The 20526-nt window shown below is 41.2% G+C and overlaps 1 protein-coding gene across 1 annotated transcript in view; it reads right to left on the bottom strand.

Moving 5' to 3' along the window:
* The window catches only part of ntsr1 (neurotensin receptor 1 (high affinity)), a 43822-nt gene extending 24896 nt beyond the window's left edge, over positions 1-18926 (bottom strand). The window contains exon 1 of the mRNA XM_041057931.1: positions 17763-18926. Coding sequence (XP_040913865.1) covers positions 17763-18431 — 669 coding nt within the window. The 5' untranslated portion in view covers positions 18432-18926. The remainder of the gene's footprint in view (positions 1-17762) is intronic.
* Positions 18927-20526: the final 1600 nt, after the last annotated feature.

Genomic DNA, 20526 nt, shown 5'->3' with positions numbered 1-20526 from the left:
CTTTATTTAATCATATTTTTAACATTACAGCAATCGCAACAAATTGATATTGTAGAACTAAATACACTTAAACACACAAAAACATATGATAAAAGCGCCCCTCAAGAAAGGTTGTAACTTTCATTGGTAAGGTGGGGACATGTTTGATCATTGGCCGTGACCCCCCCTCCCCGCTGCCTGCCTTTGAGTGTGTCCATTAAGCTAGAAACTTTCACATCATACAAACTCCAACATGCTCTCTGCTTAAATTGTACATTCCTCAAACACCTTCCTTCACCATCACCGTACTTTAATAAACAAACTGACCATTCAGATATGTAAAGTTAAACACAGTGAGGCTCCCCCTAATGTATTTTCATCAGTTCTGGTCAGGCTGCTGTATGCCAACATTAACCTGTCACCTAGCAACCTCAGCCACATGCATTTGTTTTTGTCATTTTACAGTCATTTGCAATGTTTATCTGACCTCTTGATTTCATTTGCATAAAAGAACCTACCACACTGGCATTTAGACTTCCATGTAGAAAGGCCAGAATAAATTATTAGCTTTGAGAATTACTTATTTTACCTTCAAATGTTTATACACAAAATACATTTTGTTTGGAGATGTTTTTATGTCAGATGAAATAATGAATACAAAAGCCAAATTCACATCAGAAAGTAGAACAGTATCGCTGTGTCTTTGAGAAATGTGTGGTTCTAGTATCCTGAGAACTCAGTGAAAACTTGCAGACCTAGCTGGAAACTACTGCAGCTGGTACATACTAGGTAGCCAGAAACATGCTGACACTTTTTCAGTAACGAGAAGTATAAAGGAATTACAATTTGTAATTCAGTGATTCCTGATCAGAGAGTGTGTCAACCCTAAAGCCTCTGTGTGTGCAGAGACTCATGGTGTAGAAAATACTTGATATGAATCACTGTATGAGGGAATGCCAATTTCCAGGTAACATGCTGGACACTGTGGGTGTGCGGTCAGGCACAATGAAACATTAGGAGAAATCCAGTCTAAACCAAGTGTGGTTTATTGTAGTGTTTGTGCGATAGGGCTAGGATAAACAGGTGGTATCTGGTCTAGGCAATGGAGGATGGAGGATGTCTTACTTCTATACATTAAGCTTAATACACTGAAAAAAATATATCTAAGTTTATCAAGTGTAACACGTTGTACAACAACTACAATCACTCTAACTTAGCATCTAGCATGTCAAGCAAAATACTGCAAGAACAAAGGAATTTGCGTTTACACTAAGACAAAAGTTGTTTCCAGGAAAGAGCTCAGGCTGCTGCTGCATGTAGATGAGAGGGCTTGTACCTTAACTCAATTCTGTATATGGGTTATGGCTGGGTTCGCAGAGAGAGTGTGAGAGAGGCGAGAAGCAAACACTGGCACAGTTTTTATGTAAGAAACGAGTTATGTAATGCAACATCAAACTATGCTGATGTTAACAGCGCTACCTCATTATATATCGCGTTTGAAAATCAATTCGTCGTTTGAAATCAAATCGTTTGAAGTATCAATATACTTTAAAAAGTGGATATGTCGCCCCAGCTGTAACACAGCAGCAGATATTTTGTCCTATGCTCTGCTCAGATCTGAATGTGTGGGTGTAAACCCAGAGGGTCTGCAACTGGAAACGTGATTTGACTGCTGAAGGGGTGTGTGGGAGCTGCATCTCACAACAAACAAGCACTAATGCTTTTGCAGCTCACATGATGAACAGCCAGCACTGACACTGAAACACTGAAGGTTCACCTGGAATATCCATTAAAGCAGGTAATTAGGAATAAAAAACAAAGGTACTTGTGTACTCATTGGGGACAGCAAATTCAAACACCGGAAGCAATAAAATTATTCTCATTTCAAGTTTTGTCTTTCTTTTTACATACCATCAAAACCTTCAGAACCTTGGTGAATCCAAACTGAAGTGTCAACACCAGTATCATCACATACACACAAGCACAGACTTACATACACCCTGCTGGCAGCTGCTGCATTGCTCTAAAGATTAGGGAATACTTGATTAAGATGGAAAGATGAATGACACAGTGGAGCAGAGCATACAGACCAACACAGCTCTGTCACTTAATGATGCAGCACCAGACCCAACAATTACAGGAGATGAGAGCAAACAACCTATAATGTCTGAAACGATTTCTTGCCTCAGCCTTCATGCCCCGCAGACTTTTCAATTTCTGAACTCAGTCTTTCAGTCTTGTTAGTCTGGAGGAGGGAGACGAGGAAGACAGACAAACCTGTATGTTTGTTTGTATTTCCTTGTGTACGTCTTGACTTTGCCGTTCAGTCACGCCAACATTTCGCTCAGTTGTTAGCTGGCATATACACACATGTGCTGTATTTGACAACACAGACAAACACAGAGCTGATTGCATCATGCACAAGTTCACTGACAAAAACAGTGAGAGGCCAAAGCTCCACCTGCCCTTCATATGCTGTGTTTTGATCACTGTGCTTCACACCTTCTTTAGATGTTGCCCCCGCTCGGCTCAGCTTTCACCTTCGATCATTCTGACAACTCTCATGGGAGACGCTGGACGTTTTGGTCGGTGTAAACAGATTTGCTTTCATGCCTGTGAGCTGTCCGTGTAAATAGGGCAGCGTTAATATTTATTTATCAGCCGCAGTTTGTCTTGAATGGTCTGTGAATACACAGTGAGCTATGAGGTCAGCCTGCCTTTCCCAGCACACATTACTGAGCTCATACACCAAACAATGACAGATGTCTAGAGTACAAATTTAAATATAACCGTGGTGAAAGAAAATAAAAGTTAAATAAAAGTTGACTGTGGTGCAGTGGGAATATAGTGTGGAAACAGCCATAATGCATTTGTAAAATAAGGTGTAGTTATTTTTCTATATTGTATATTTTTATAATTTGCTCCACGTTCTTAAAGGCCACCTGGTCAGTCAAAATCAGAATTATGTTTATACAGATGGAAATCACAGTGTGAATGATGCTTGAGAATTTTTTTCTTTTTAGAAACCTTCAAATGTGAAGCACCGGGGATACGCAGTGTCTCAGCTCAAAAACTAACAAGCAGTGGGGAAAAAAAAGTTCACAATTGTTCACTTGTTCATTTATATATGTTATCCTTTGTCAGTACGTCAGCATCGACTTTTGTTGATTGATGTATTGGCGTAAATCAGTAAATCAGATTTGTTTTTGTTTCACTTTAGGTGAACTTAGATCAACAGTTGGCTAATAGCAAGCCATCTTGACAGTGCTGACCACTGAATAACTAGAAAGATGGAGAGCCATGTTGGACCATTAACTTTACGTCACTAATGTTGTTTAATGTAACCTCTGTCAGAGAATGAGCTGCTCCGCAGATGAATGGTTTGCAGTCAGTTTTAAATACATCTTTTGAACAAACTGTGTGAATTTATTGTCTTGATAGTGACCAAGCTAACAAGTGTCCTAAATAACTGTTAGGAAGCTCGTTAGCTCATTGGATCAAATGACTGTGTGTAACCTGACAGATCTGACCATCACCAGCTCTGAAGTTCTTACAGACATACAGAGGTGTTCACAGCGTTTTGCACAGCCCATACGTGGCAAAACAGTATGTTCATGTTAAATGAAAACTCCCAAATGTTGGTATCACCATCAGAAATCCAAAAACCTTTTGTAAGGCAACGTTACACAGTTAACGTGTAGAAAGCTAAAGCTATAAACACCCAGCCGTTATAACTTAATGCAGAACTGCACTGAGATTCTTCTGAGAAAGAGAGCAAAACATGTTGGCAGTAGTAATAGTGCAGATGACAGTATCATTATCCCTCTGAGAGAGTGTGCTGATTTTCTAATTACATACAAGTATATAAGTGTGATTTCCAAAACAAGTGAGTCATTTCCTCATTATGTGTCTTACTATATAGACAAAGGACTAACTTGTTGGCAGTGCAATGCTGTCCATCTTTAACAACAGTTTTTAACACATGCTCCCACAAGCTCTGCCTGCCATTGTTAAATAATTTATTACTTGGTTTCTGCCATAGAAAAACTGGCAGAAACCAAATACAAGTCCAAAAGTTTGAGTTTTTCCATCTCTACAATAATATTCAATTCAGCTATCTCTAACTATCTTTAGTTTAGCAGAACCTCATATTGTGTGTCATTTAGTCTGTAACCACACATTTTGTCATGCTTCTGGACTCAGTGCTATTGCTCTATAATACTGTTGTATTGATGGCAGTCATTTAGCTTAAAGGACATGTTGTGCATTCCTCACACATCTGTTCTCTCCTTGCTTACATAATAGTACCTTAACACTTTTATATCCGATCTCCATGGTTATATACAGTCTTTTCTTTGTCATCCGTCTGTCATCTGTTTCTCTGTCTTCTTTGTAGACATTAAATTGGAACGGCCATGGTGATGCAATGAGACCACTGCACTCTTCACCTTTCTATCAAATAGGAACAGAAAAGGGAAAACACAAAGCCAATTTACACCCAACTGGCTGAGAAGCATTAAATTAACCACCACTGACATGTTCACTCAAAACCTCGTTCTCAGTCTGACAAGAATAGATTTTTTTTGTTTCTTACAAAGTCAACCCTGTGTTCAGTGTGATCTACAAGCGGTGATTGATTAGTTTGTGGCCTCAAGAGTCAATGGTTGAAAACCCAGCACATTTATTTTTAATAACAATCCCCTCCCACGTTTACAAAGAAGTCCACGACTGCTGAACTTCTTTTAGAAGTCATCGTCTTGGACCTCCATAAAGTGGTCCACAGCAAAGATGACGTCTTATTTATTGTCAAAATGGCGACCACTGAGCTACTTCTTCATCTTGGGGGAGAGGCAGTAGACTGAGGGCCCAAATCAGATCAAATTAGGCCCAGGACCTCCATGAGTGATAAGCTCTTAAGACTGAAGTAGCAGATGACTGCATGAAAGCTGATGTGTCAATTACCCAAAACTTATCAATCACCACTCATAGACCACTTCAACTATCATGAAGGACAGTTCAAAGCTTTTATTTCAGCTTAAAGGATCAAGGAGCAAGGAGCGATGCTGTAGGAGGCCTGAGCACATTTACACAAGACTATCCTTCACAGGAGTCTTTACTGGAAACCTGTTAGTGAATGGACCTGGCAGCTGTTGCTGTGTCATAGATAATATTACAGTCAGGAGGAGCTTTGAACCGTCTCTCAGTGTCATTTCAGTCCCAGTGATGCCGAAAATCCCAGTATGTTGGGCAGAAACTATGTGATGTGAGACACATTTATATTGTTCTCCTAAGACTTTTAGGCAACTACATTATTTCCTACAAATTAGACACAACAATAAATGCAGATGCAAAAAATAAATCAAAAAAATAAATAAATAAATTAATTTAAAAAAACAGGCTGCAAGTAGTAATATATTAGTGTAAAAACATGTTACAGTTTTTGTGTGTTAATGTGCAAATGCTTATAAAATGTATTTTCAGATTAAACATGCAGATACTAATATGCCACATTCTGTTTTGTTATGTGGGAGGACATGAGTTAAGAAAACAAAGGGTTAACTGTGCTGCCTTGTTATTATTTGGACATAACATGACATTATCTGTGCAAATAAAAAAAGGCAGAATGAAGGCATTACGGGCCCCTACACACAGTTGTTCAAGCACGGTGACAGCTGATCCTGTCATGCCTCTGCCATCAGAAGCTGACATCGCGTTAGAAGACTGACGGGGAATGGACGTCTCAGTCCACACCTCTCTCGCCACATCTTTTCCACAAATTATGCAGCTTTCAATCCGCTGCTGTTATGTGAATATTAAGAGTTGGTTCATCAAGATAAACAGCTGGTGGTGCAAAGTCTCCAGTGGGATGCCATTAAACCATCGAAGAAGAAGACAGTGCAACAAGATGACTCCCTTAAAAGAGAGCAGGTTAAATCTCAAAAGAATGAAAACGATGCGGAAAACAATGTTTCCACCCGGGTTTTTATTTAAGTGCATGAAAACAGGTAAAACATATTTACTATGACTAAATGTCTATAAAACAAAACCTGTGTTGGGGGTGTGGAATTTGAAAGATATTTCTCAGCCAGGTAAAGTCAAAGATGCTCTCATTATCTTTGCATTATGGGAAGAGGGAGAGCCAGGATTTTTGGAGAATGACTCAAACTGGGGAGGGGGGGGGGGGGGGTTCTCTGCTGCACTGATTTTTACCACTTTTTTGATTAACAATTTTCTTACAGATTTTATGGAAGTGCAATCTTAAACTGCTGCGGTACACCAATAAACAAATGACAGCATAAACTTGCTTTTGATGAGCAATTCAAAAGCAAGTCTCATTCCACAAAATATATTTGGCTTTGATTACCCCTTCCTCACATTCCTGCATCTGTCTCACCTCTAAAATTGGGAGAGACTGGAGACGTGAAGATAAGAGGAGAGGGAAATTATGAGAGAAAATAGAAATAAGTTACAAAAGGAAAACACCAGCGGTGCATCTAAATTCCACTAATTGCATCCATGTTTTCCTCACTTTCGTCTTTGTACCTCCCACCGGGAAGAGGGGCAGAGCTGCAGGAAGAGATGTGAGGAAAGAGGAATGGAGGAAACACGTTGTTAGTGAGATGAGACCTTTAACCTAAACCAAAAGGCAAAGTTAGTCTCTGATGACGAATGCACAGCTGGACCACAGCTGGACTGAGCTTTCACTCAACTTTGGCAGCTGCGTAGTGCATCTCATGTCCTGTAGTTTCTATTTGCACACATGTCCAAATATCCAATGAGGGTGCACAGTTACCACGGCCAGCACTCTTCATTTTTACATGCCAAAAGAGAACATGGAATATTAGTCTTTGCATGTTTCCTTTTAAAATGAAATGTTTGACAAACATCCTCAGCTGCAGACAAAAACCTTATTCTGTATTTATACAGTGAACTGATCAATCCAGCCTCAGAAACAGTATTAGATGCACATCACCACTCAGATGGTCACTGCACATGTTTCTACTGGCAGTTTTTAATTTATTGTTTACGTCTGCATTTATTGTAATTCTGTTGGTAAATTCATTATTTAATAATCGGGGTTATGAGTGGAACGTCTTCATAATTTTAATACAGACCTCACCTCAAAATACAATTTGAGTCAAATGTGACTGAATGGAAAGCAATAAATAATTACAGCATGTTTCTTGTTGAATACCTCTGAGACTCTCCTGCTCTTCCAGGCCATAATTTGACTGATCATGAAACTAAAATCTTTGTGATGAATGAACCAAAGTTGTTTTGTGATTCATTTGTTGATCAGATCTGCAGTTAACACACATCATGTAACTTCTGATGCAGAAACAAATCCAATCCAAATGGTGGTGGTAATGTTGCACCTGAGTTCTGTTATTTGTCCCTGTATGAAACAGCCTGATCAGCTGCAGCTGCGTCCCATTCGCTGACAGGTTTCCGATAAAGGTGTGTGTTGGACTGATAAGAGATGTGTAAAGGCTGATCTCCTCTATCCTCGCTCAAGCCTCCTTGAAGATCTCTCTTCAACCCCCGCTACTCAAGGCAGAAATGAGAGCACTGGAACGAGACCAGACCGATTTCTCAGTCGCACGATGAGCGAGGAACGATCAAAATAAGGGAACTGTGATGTGCCCCGGCTGAATATACAAAGACTAATGAGTCAGAGAGGTGCAGCTGTGGAGGCAGGCAGAGTGTCAGGGCTGATGAGGTGAAAAGCAACAAGTGTGCAAGGAAAGAAAAGACTGGGCGCCTGGTGGGCAGGAGGGGTGTGAGTGATTTGGAAAACACAGAGAACATGTCACTTTAACATCCTGATTAAATCCAATTAAAATTCTAACCATGTTTCAGGGCATGAACTTAAATATCCTTGAAAGTGACTTTAATTTAAAAACTCAACAACCAAATGGGCTGTATGTCCTTGAATGAAATGTATTAGAATTATGACCCTTAAATAACTGAGTGCAATCAGTGAGTATTTGCATGCTGTTTACAACCAGTAGAGGACCTATTTATCTTGTCGTCCGGCACGCTGCTCTCATAATTGCAATGACCCGGTTCCGTATATCATCTATCTCACTTCCAGCAGGGAAAAATCCAAATATTTGCATCATGCTGACACTGTTTAGACCAAGGTCTCTGTGCAGGCTTTGTGCCACGTGTCTTGTGGTGTTTAATAATCACTAAGAAAAACAATGTAAACACAACTGGCTCTTGTCTCGTGTCATCTCTGACGTCCGCAGAGCAGGAGAAAATCATAGATCGCAATCATACTGAAGTCAACAGAATGAATTACATGAGATTTCAGGTTGCTGTGTGTCAGCAGATGCAAGAATAGTTCTAGTCTCATGAGCTGATGTCCCAACCTTACAGTAAACCTACAGATTCTGAGAAGTCAGGAATTTTCCCACGCTGAAACATTATCATGTCATGATAATGTTTCATTATCATGACATGATAATATCATGATAATGAATATCATCTTGATAATATTCATTAGATAAGGCTTACATTAGATAAGGCTAATGTAAGCCCCATGATATGCTCCACTGCTCTCACACTGTGGACATAAACAGCTTCTAATTCGTGTAATTAGAGCTGAAAGTCAGCACTTCATAGCCTCAGATCAATCATAGTTTTTGACTGCACTATGTGTTGCATTAAGATTTTTAGTTTCACTGAATCTTAACAATATTTGAAGCAACTGAAATGTGGTCATTCACACAATGCTGCACCGCGGCCCTCCTCCACAAAAGACAGCAACCAACCATGTTGGAGTACCTGTAGCACCTGCAGAGAGATGCCATCTTACACTGAACACACGAGATGCCATCCATTCATTGTCACTGTGAAGTGCTTATTTCTACTGTAACTTGAATGTTTCTACAGAATACACACCCAACACGTTTTTACTGACACAAGTGTTGATTTTTTTTTCCTCTTCAAAGTCACACTAAGTAGTTGTTATATTTGAAAAATTTTCTATAGTCATTCACAACAACTGACGAGTTACACATCAGAAGTTTGCCTGTACAGTGTGAAGAAAAGTCCTCTGCCCTGAGTCCTGGTAATGGATCTCTCAGCTGAAACAAGCATTGCCAAAACTAGAATTTGCAGCTCTATGCTGCTGTTTCTTGTATATAATCATAAAATACATTTTTTTTAAAAATAGCCTTTTCTACTGCAAATAAATAGCCAACCTAACTCACTAAGAACAACTATAAGAGGTGAGGACTCAGTGAGTGTTTTCCTGCACACTAGTTTTGTAGAGAGGTCTTTTTAGAACAGTTGTCATCAAATGAAGAAGCTTCAAGGCAGCACATTACTACAGTGACTCTCCAGTAGGCTGGTAGAGATTTTGTCTGTGAGGCCAAAGCTCCATTTGTCATTGAGCTCAGCTACTGCGGCTCTGGGGATGTAAACATGAAACATAACAGAGGCTCCGTTCTGCCTGTGACCCAACAAGGTCTGGACTGGTTCCTTTGAAGAGGGAAACCAGTCAGTGGGAGACCGGATCTACTGTAGCCAAGAAGGATGTTTAGAAGAGAAGTCCTGACTGTCACATCATAAAGTTACATATAAAACAACACTGAGCTGTAGCAGGCACCAAGATGTTGTTGTTTTAAGTTTTTCAAATGTTTATTGACTCACTAGGCAGAGTTTTTAGGGTACAGCTTATCAACCACCTCTTTCCTCGAGCTTCAGTCTAGCACCTCTATTTTTTTTTGTCATGAAACTGGCACAATATAACACTTTAAATTCAATAAATCACCATGTTCACTTCAAGAGTAGCTGGCTGTAATCACTCAGTCAAATGAGAAGGCTGATGGAAAAATCACCTTCAACATACTCTCCTCAGCAAATACAGTGACTGGCAGGGACATGCTCTATGACAGCAAGAGGTAAAAGGGTTTATGAGAAGCCTTGTCACTGTCTCACATTGTGAAATACTGTTTTGGTGTTAGATGAACAGTCAATAGTCCCCAGGCAATTTATGTAGGGTCAGTGTGTGTGTGGGTCCCTGGTCCCATTCACTGCTGTCCCTTTGACGATGCCTCCCCCAACTGTCTGCTGTGACCACTTTCCTGCATTACACAATCCTCATAAGACCACCTTTCTCCAGGAGTGCAATGCTGCTATGCAGACCGCTGAGACTGACTGAGCCAAGGCATTGTGGGTCCAGCTTGCGAGAGCCCACCAAGTGTTTTACGCCCTTCGTATACAGGCAAATCACTACCAGGGCTGAGGCTATTAACCCTAACAACCTTTGGCAGAGCCTGAAAGAAACCATATTCGCTCTGCAAAATAGGTCTAAACAGCCTCAAAGGGCCTTTAACATTCTGGATTTGTATTTTCTGAAAGGCTTGCTTTGGAGCCTGGAAGTGTAACTGGGAGCAAGAAATGTCTTGAGTAGAATGGACTGTGTTTGTGTGAGAGATTATTTTTATCCTTCATTTTGCTAACAGAGACGAAATTTCCCTGTGACTGAACTGGGTTACAGTGAACTGAACCCTGCTCATCATTCCCATAAATGTCTTCCATAAACGTTTTCTTTCCTCACACTTTTTTTTTTTTTTTGCACTGAAGTGACAGCCACTCCGAAGAGGCCCTGGCGACCTATCAGGCTGGACTGAAAACAATCCACATGGGATGGAAAGGCGGGGCAAGGATGTCTTTGGGTGCTCCACCCGGGGCATCTCGTGGAAACTGTTCTCCATTCCCTCATTCTTCCTACACAAGAATGGAGCTGCCTGCCACAGGATGTTTTTCTCTATATAGCTTGCTGTGCCAGGAAATTGCAAAATTCTTGAGAAGGTCAGGGAAAATTTCCAGAAGCTGTTTGCCCATTCTCTTCACTTTGGGTAGCCTAACTACTGGGTAGCTTTTCCTGTTGTAACGAGACTGGACCGCTTTGCCTTGGACGCTAAGCTTGCAACGGCCTGCAAGTCCAGATCCAAGGTGGGTGAAGATGAGCAAAGCAAGAAAGCAAAACTACATTTAAATAACACATTTCATTCAAGGTGGAAGCACAATGCGCTCCACAGAGCGTGGGCTACCACCGAAGTTGCAGCCTGTCTGCCTGAGCCACCATCGGCCATAAGAACTAATTGCAATTACTCTCCCAATATTGTCAGGAAAATCCCAGCTACACATTCTGCTCCAATCCTTCAGCTTTAATTGAAGTGACCTGACGTTGCATTGACATGTACACCACATTGCTGAACAAGTTGTGCTCATACTCTCTTTTTCTCACACACACACACACACACACACACACACACACACACACACACACACACACACACACACACACACACACACACACACACACACACACACACACACAGAAAGACACATCAGTTGTCATTTCGCCTGCTGAGCTGCTGAAGGCACCTGGTACAATCTTCAGACTGAGTTCTGAATTTCTAGAATTTAAGTTCCTGTGGGCAGCATGTTTGTATGTTGAGTTCTGGAGTCAGCCTCAAGCACCGAGGGTGCCTGTGTGCATTTTAATAGTTGTCAATCTGAGTCCTTGACAGAAATAGTTAGGGGGGCATGTGGCTTAATGTATACTGTATGTGGGACTAAGATGTGGGGGCCTGGGTTTATAGATGTGAAAATACAGACCTGATAACTCTGGTACATGGACCTGTCATGGTGTTGAAAATGACGACCCCACCATGGCCAAACCCCACATTTCAGAATTATACACAGTGCGCTTTTGTTACCTACTAAAACTGGTCCACTCACAGTACCTTTGGTGATCCTCTGACTGTAGCCATTTTGGTGCCCTAGGCGAGATCGTGGTTTGGCGTCATTAGCCTATGAAATTCTCATAATGTTCCATTTTAATGTTACTGTGTGTGCCTGCTGCACAGCCTCACAATCTTTGGACCAGTTTGGAAAAAACTGTCTAGTTTGAACTTTGATCATGGCTGCATTGTCCTAAAGTCCTCTCAGTTCTCACAATGCCTAAGGGATGAAAAAATAAAACAGCTCATATCTCAGTTCATACAGCTTCAATCTGTTTTTTTTTTTTTTTACAGTATTACAGATCCTTATTTTTCCAGTTAATTTTATGGTCTTTTTGAAAGTCTGACATTTTCGAATCAAAGATCTGTGTGCGTATTGTGTCTGTGTTTGTGTATTTGTGAAATCTTGCACTGTGGCCCATCATTACTGACCCCACTGGTGTAAACTAAATGATAATTATCTGACATCACAAATACAGAATCTGGATTATTCTGGATTAACTCTTAATAACATACAGCTGCATGAAGGAAAGATATTAACATTCCTAATGATACTAATGATGCATGACTTGCTTTTAATTCAAAAACTGTTCATGTGTGGTTTGTGCCATCAGTAGCTCAACCCAAAGCGAAGGACCCTGCCTGCAGTTTGTAAAATACTGCATCATGCAGATGCAAATAACAGTGTTCAGATGGTCAAACATAAATAAATGTATATGCCAGGAGAGAGGGCAAGACGTTTGCAGTGCACAGCAAAAACAATATTTCAACCTATCAGAGAAGTAATATTGTAAAAGTCCTTCTCCCCCTGCATGAATTGGTCAGCTTGCAGTTTAAACTCATCAACAACATGACCCTGTGCAACCCGAGTAGAGAGTCCAGCACAGCAGGAGACCACTCAGTGCAGCAACAACAAACAAGCTCACAGGTATACAGGCAAAGGTAAGTGCACACAGCGGCACCGGCCTAAACCCACAGCATGTAAAATGTAAAAGTACAGGAAATATCTCAGCTGACTGTCAGCTGCAGCGAGTTTACTTCACTTTCAGTTTGCCCAAATCCTGCAACTTTGAAGAAATTAAACACAAATCCAAATCCTCTTGCTCATTAAGTCCTTTAAGCCTCTCTCTCAGTCACACCCTCTCTTCCTCCTCGGTACACTCCTCCTGTGTCTCAGTAGATATGTTTTTTTTTTTTTTACAGTATTACAGATCCTTATTTTTCCAGTTAATTTTATGGTCTTTTTGAAAGTCTGACATTTTCGAATCAAAGATCTGTGTGCGTATTGTGTCTGTGTTTGTGTATTTGTGAAATCTTGCACTGTGGCCCATCATTACTGACCCCACTGGTGTAAACTAAATGATAATTATCTGACATCACAAATACAGAATCTGGATTATTCTGGATTAACTCTTAATAACATACAGCTGCATGAAGGAAAGATATTAACATTCCTAATGATACTAATGATGCATGACTTGCTTTTAATTCAAAAACTGTTCATGTGTGGTTTGTGCCATCAGTAGCTCAACCCAAAGCGAAGGACCCTGCCTGCAGTTTGTAAAATACTGCATCATGCAGATGCAAATAACAGTGTTCAGATGGTCAAACATAAATAAATGTATATGCCAGGAGAGAGGGCAAGACGTTTGCAGTGCACAGCAAAAACAATATTTCAACCTATCAGAGAAGTAATATTGTAAAAGTCCTTCTCCCCCTGCATGAATTGGTCAGCTTGCAGTTTAAACTCATCAACAACATGACCCTGTGCAACCCGAGTAGAGAGTCCAGCACAGCAGGAGACCACTCAGTGCAGCAACAACAAACAAGCTCACAGGTATACAGGCAAAGGTAAGTGCACACAGCGGCACCGGCCTAAACCCACAGCATGTAAAATGTAAAAGTACAGGAAATATCTCAGCTGACTGTCAGCTGCAGCGAGTTTACTTCACTTTCAGTTTGCCCAAATCCTGCAACTTTGAAGAAATTAAACACAAATCCAAATCCTCTTGCTCATTAAGTCCTTTAAGCCTCTCTCTCAGTCACACCCTCTCTTCCTCCTCGGTACACTCCTCCTGTGTCTCAGTAGATATGTTTTTTTTTTTGTTGTTTGTTTTTTTACACACATTTTTAAGAGGTTTTTCTTAATCTGTGGTGGAAGCTGGTCAATAGAACTTCTTTCAAGAATTTCTCTAGAAATCAGTGTGAGAACCTTTAAAGAATTAAGACAAAACATTAATGAAACCAGTTGATATCTGTTGGAAACAAGTTGAAATTATCTCAGTACACTGGTAAACTTTTTCACTTGTTATAAGAAGACAAAAATTCAGAGTCAGTTAACAGACATTCAGGGTCAATAACAGACAAAAATGACTTGGTTAGATGGACATTCTTGCAGTGTGTGCAATCTGTAACTGTCCTCCTGTAAAAAAGGTCATCTGTGCAAACAGCATATTACAACTCATTGTTACGTTTTGTTGTTAGGCGACCTCTAGGAAGTCATGTGACTTAGTAGACTTAGCTAGTATAAAGAGCAGCATGCTAGTTCACCAGTCCATGCTATGTGGAGAATGGGGGGAGTGGATGGATGGGTCAACAAAAAAAACAAAAAAACAAAACAGGAGAGTGTTGTTTCTTTCCTGTGTGAAACTGATAATGATCTTTTCTCAGAAATGCAACACAAAACAATGGTCTCTGAAATTTTGTAAAAGCAGATCAATGTTAAATATTGCAGCAGTAACTGAATGACAGGGAGCAGCCACAGTGAGCAGCATGATAACCAGCTCCTCTGTGTCCCTGTGGTTGTGTGGAAAACTACTCGTGCCAGGCATGATGGCAAAAGTAATGAGTAATGACTGACTGATCTATTTAAACAATGCGAGTGTGTCTGGCTGCGCTGTAAACAGATACACCTGTTGCTTTCTGTTGTATGTCTGACAAAGCAGCTGCTCAACCTGTAACTTGTAGAATTAAATCTCAATTGTGGTTCAACAACTGGGCTGAAATCCTGTGAATTTTAACTTTAAAACTAAACTAAGTCACTTTTAAATGTAGAAAAAGGTAATAAAAATAGTGTATCCAGCCCCTAAATCCTGCAGGTGAGACCAGATGCAGCAAGGCTGAGAGAAACTGTCATATGTGTGTCCCAAATGAACAATGTGTGAACAAAGATTCAGATGTAAACCACCAATGACTTCACAGCATATACTCCACAGCAGCAGGAGATGATAGCTTGCCAGCTACAATAAACCATAAGAACAAAGAGTAAGTTATCAACATAGCTGTGTACCACAGTGTGTGTGAAGATGATGTGGATTGTAACATCAGCCTCAGTCAGTCAGTGTAAAGCTGTTCTGATGTATAGTTACATAATCTGACTTCAAACTAAAAGAACTCAAAAACCGTTCAAGCATTTATGCAACCCCAGAGAGTCTGGATTGGAAGGTTTTAAGAGGATCAGAACAGTCTGCAGATGTTTTGCATTGTTTATATTTGCCATTTAGAGACACAGCTTTACTCACAGCAGTGCAGCTGAATTTAAGACTGCTGGATAACTGCAGCGGGAACTGAACCCCTAACCCAGGCAGTGTTAGTGCCATGCTCCTCCTATTAATCTACACATGATCAGCCCCCCGCCCCCCTTCTTCTCCCCCCTCGCTCTCTGACCCCCTCATCTTTCCCCTTCACTTCAATTTTCGCACACAAGTACACACAAGTACACACAAGTACACACACACCTTCTCTCCCTTCATTGTCACTCACTGTTGTCAAAGCAGCCAGAGTGTTTGGGGACCCTCCACAGCAGCAGGACACCTCCTGAACTAGCTTCTACTGCATCTTCCACACACACACACACACATATAGAGTACAGTATATTCATAAACAAACAAACAAAAAAAATGTGATCATTTCCTCTTTGCCAGTGTGCGTCATATAATGTCTCCAGGCTCGGTCCCAGAGTATTTATTGTTCTGGTCTTTACATAAGTGGAAAAAATAACACAGAGTCCTCTGTGATTTGTATAGAGTTAGAACTCTGCTGTGGGAAAATGTCTCCAGACTATCTGCAGCTCACGAATGCCAATATCCTCAAAGAAAGCATCGCAAGATAAGAATTGCTAACCTTGGTACTGCTACAGTTAGTTATTGTCATGGAGGAGTGATGAATAGAGGAGGAAGAAAAACAGAATGAAGAAGAGACATGCAAGGACAAACAAGAAGCAAGAAAAACAGACCGGGACAAAAATCAGCGTGATGTCAAAAAAGCAGGAGAGATTAAAACCAGACAGGGAGGCTGCAGCAGACAAAAGCGATGATGGTGATCATAATGATTCCACAAAAGCTGAAGACAGACACTCACAGAGACACACCAGCTGAAGTCACATTCCCTTTTGCTTTTGTCTCGTGCCAAGTGTCCACAGAACAACTCACCTAATCATTTCTAATTTCTCACAGTGCAAATCACAACACCGAGAGCTCAGTTGGCCTTCGGAGTCAACGCCAAGTATGTGCATTGCAAACAAAGCCGGGGAGATTGACCCAATCATTTATACGACCTACGACCTGCAGAACAACACCATTTATCTTGGGGAGCAGTGGGGACAGCCTTGAGAAATAGCCTTTTCTTTGTTAGAGGGGGCTGCTGCTCTGAGAGTGTTATGTGGGTCTGTCTCTTTGTTTCTCACCCACACACTCGCTGATGACTCATGGGCTCTTTACATTGAGCCACATCTCCCCTTAACATGCACATAGTGCTGCAACTAGTAATTATTTTCATTACTAATTATTTTCTCAATTAAATCACCCATTATTTAGTCTGTAAAATTGCAGAGAATTTCTAATAACAAGAATACTTACTCCTTGAACAAGGAGGTGTGTTATTTCTGGCCACCAGAAAGCAGGAAACCTGTGACTTTTCTTTTTTAATTGTACAAGAGACATTTTTTTTCATTCAGATGTTTAGAAGAGTCTTTGAGGACTCTGGAAGGATCTTCAGACCAGTGGTAAATATTCTCAAATGACCTTCTGACTTTTTCAATGACTGTTTGGTATTTCTTTTTCAGAAAATCAGATGCTTTGCTCTGTAAGCAAATGTAGATCCAATTATTAACAGAAAAGGAATAACCTGCAGCAAGGGTCCGTTGTAACTCTCTGACCAACAGCCCAAAATACAAACATATTCACTTTACTATAGCAACAAAAGAAAAAAGGCACAAATCCTCACATTTAAAAAGATGGAACCATCAAATCTTTGGCTTTTTTTCATGAAAAGTATATTCAATAACCAATCGATGATCAAAACAGATTCATTTTTATGTCAATCCACTAATGGATTCAACACCAGTCATTCAACTCTACATGCACCTCACATATAAAGGAACTGAGCGCAGAGGACACCGCTTCAGAAACCATCTCACCTGTAGCGCTCTGCCTGCTGCTGGAAGTTCTTTTCTGGCTGTTTATGATCTTTCAGCGATTTTCACCCACCACAGGGAGGACCTGATCATTTCCCGTGCGTTTAGATGTCTGATTACTTTATAAGAGAAACAAGTCATGTTGTTGATGTTGGTGCGAGTCTGTCCTGTTCATTTCCTGCAATGAAACGGAATTACTGACATCCCGCCGGCTAAATTTATTTTAATATACTAGTTAAAGCCTGAATGTCTAAATAAAATCAACGTTATTTCAGCGTGGGCTATGATTTAGCTCCTTTTTGTAGTTTCCAATGAAAAATCAACAGATATGCACAGGAATTTTGGAGACATTCGCGCGTGAGTTTGTCCAGCGCTATGGCACACACGTACATTGTAAAAGAAAAAGAAAAAGAAAAAACAAAAAACAAAAACAAACAACAAAAAAAACATCTCCACTAACACCCACATTATTCTACTTATTACTGGGACTCCAGAGTCATGTTAACATTTTCCACTTTAATTAATGTCGGTGCGCAAAAACCAACTGTGGAGACGTGTGCGTAAAGCCTCTAAACAAACCAGCCCCATGACACTTCTCTGACACCCACCTGTAGAACAGTCTTCATGGTGACAGGGGAGACGATAGCGGTGCATATCTTCTCTCCTTTACGCATCATCTGGCCCATGATGAAGAGCATCGGCGTGGCCAGCGCGAAGGACGCGAGCCACATGGCACTGATAAGCTTCTTGGTGCGGCTGCGGGACATGATGCTTTTGGCTTTGAACGGGTGGCAGATGGCCATGTAGCGCTCCACGCTCAGACTGGCGATGTTTAGCGCGGTGGCATAGGAGCAGCTGTCCCGGAGGAAGTAGTAACCCCTGCACACTGCGTCCCCGAAAACCCACGGGTGGTGGAACCAGATGAAGTTGTAGAGCTCGATGGGCATGGAGAGGACCAGGATCAGCAGGTCGGACACGGCGAGGCTAGCCAGGTGGTAGTGCACGGTGCTCTGGAGGTTCTGCAGGGTTTTTTTGGTCAGCAGCGTGTACAGGGTGATGGAGTTCCCCAGAGAGCCCACAGCGAACAGAGCCACGTAGATTACAGTGACAATCACCTTGGAGTAAACGTCCGTGTTGACTTCCAAGTCCTCCTCCTCCGTTTTAGAAGCGGCAGTGCTGTTATCAATTGGAGACAGTGAGTTATTCCCAAAGAGTCTCTGCGCCAGCGCGCCCCAGCCTGCCAAATCACGCTCCGGGAGTGTGAAGTTTAAATCCATTGCGCCTTTATGTGTGAAAGCACAGGAAAAATAAACTAGACTGTTCAAACTGAGCCGACATTTGTTGACTTTCACTTGGTCATCACCCGGAGTGAAACGGGTTCAGTCTCTGGAAGTCGGAGGAGAGCAGCTTTAATACTTGGCACGGCAGGAGGCGTGCTCGCTACTGCGATGACGCACAGCCATTCAGTGAGTGGAGCCCTTATCATTCTGTCCGTTCATGTTTCACCTTGGAGACCAAAAATAACGTGAAGGACCAACAATTGGAACATTTCAAATGCGCTTTCTTAAGGACATTTTCTGATTTTTGTTCAGACCCTGATCTCTCTCTCTCTCTCTCTCTCTCTCTCTCTCGTTCTCTGTGTGCACCAGACATCCCTGTTTCCTCCTCTCCCCCTCAGACGCACAACTGCAAAGAAATAATGTTAGGCGACAGCTGGAGACCCCACTACAGTATATTAAATCGTGCTGAAGGCTGCAGTTAAGATTGTGTCTTTAGTGCTAATGATCCAGTCTCAGTGTGGAGAAGTGTTATCACTGGACAGGCAGAGAGGAAATGTCACTCTAATGGTTACTTCACAACAGCTGCCTCTGCAAGGAGCAATGTAGCAAAGCAGGTCTCACTCTCTCACTGACACGCACACGCACACACACACACACACACACACACACACACACACACACACACACACACACACACACACACAAACAGAGCAGCTCTTTACACATAGTTTAACACCCAGCAGGTCATTTAAAGAAGCTAATGTTCACATTTCAATTCTTTTAGTGAGCATTCATCCCTGCCTCAGAGCTCCTTATCAATCATGTGTCGCATGCACAGACACACAGTCCCCCTCGACAGATTAAAATGTGTGTGTGTTTATGTACTATAGTGTAATACTGTCTGTCTGCTGAGGGATTCTGCATAGCATCAACAACCTGCTGCTAACGTTCTTCAGAGGAAATGACCTTCCTCTGAAATAGGAAATCTCTTCACGTTTCCGGCCCCCGGGGCCAATGTCTCTTACAGGGTTCAATGTGTTTGGCTGACAGACCGTCACAGAGGAATAAAGACATATAGCGTTACTTATAATAACTGTCAACTGGTCACTGTTTGGCTTGTTTCCAGTTGCAGACGAGGATAAGAGGATGTACAGTACATACAGTACCTAATCTCTGCAGTGCCTTAAATATGATGTTTACTGTGGGAGAGGATGTCTTTTTTCTTCCTTATCTCACCCACTTCCCTCAGGGGTCGATAGGTTGCTGGATGCTTAGGCTGGAAATGCTGTTTGATTAAATTCAAGTTAAATTGTTGCAAGAACCTTTAAACATATTAGTGGCAAATGAGTTTCATGATCCACAAATAAAAACAAGAATAACAAACGTGTAATTGTTAACAATGTATGGAGCTCACAAATTAATTCTATAATAACCCAGCACACATTGGTCAGTGGACAGTGATGCTCTGTATCTGGTCCAACAGGTTAAGGTAAGACAACAAAATATGGAAGTGTCTGTTTCTTTCTCTAATCACTAGTATGTTTGGTCCATATTTGGTTGTGAGATGGTTGTGATCGGTCACATGGTGTCATCCTTTCCACATCCCATAATGGTCCCGTAGACCTGGCTTCAAAAATACAAAGTCAGTTTCAGTGCCGTTAAACAAAACAAACCTCACCCCATTTTTTTTTCTTGAAGAAATAACAGAATGTGTATTTTCCCGTTGATGTGCTCTAATTTTATATGAATCTGTCACTATGAAATATAATGGTTAAAAAAAAAATATATGAACTAAGCAGCTGCAGTTTGGGCGGTACTGAAGTCCACATATAAGTGGATCGTGAGACTAACAATGAAAATGCCATTACTTTACTTGGTTTGTACCTGACAGCAGCAATTTAAGATAAACTGTTCTTTGGTGAAAAGATTGAAGATCTGAAATCTAATCTGAATTCCTCAGTTGCGGTCATTTCCTCTGCAGCTTAAAGGAAACATGGCCGGCCCCAGCACATGTACAGTTAATGTACACATCTGAGAGGAAAACCCAGAATGAAGAGGAAACTACATGAGCCGAAAGCCAAATGACTGACTG

The sequence above is a fragment of the Toxotes jaculatrix genome, chromosome 2 (genome assembly GCF_017976425.1).
Source record: "Toxotes jaculatrix isolate fToxJac2 chromosome 2, fToxJac2.pri, whole genome shotgun sequence".
In the NCBI taxonomy this organism is placed as follows: domain Eukaryota; kingdom Metazoa; phylum Chordata; class Actinopteri; family Toxotidae; genus Toxotes; species Toxotes jaculatrix.
The sequence above is the reverse complement of the archived record's forward strand: the minus strand, read 5'-3'. Positions and strand labels throughout refer to the sequence as shown.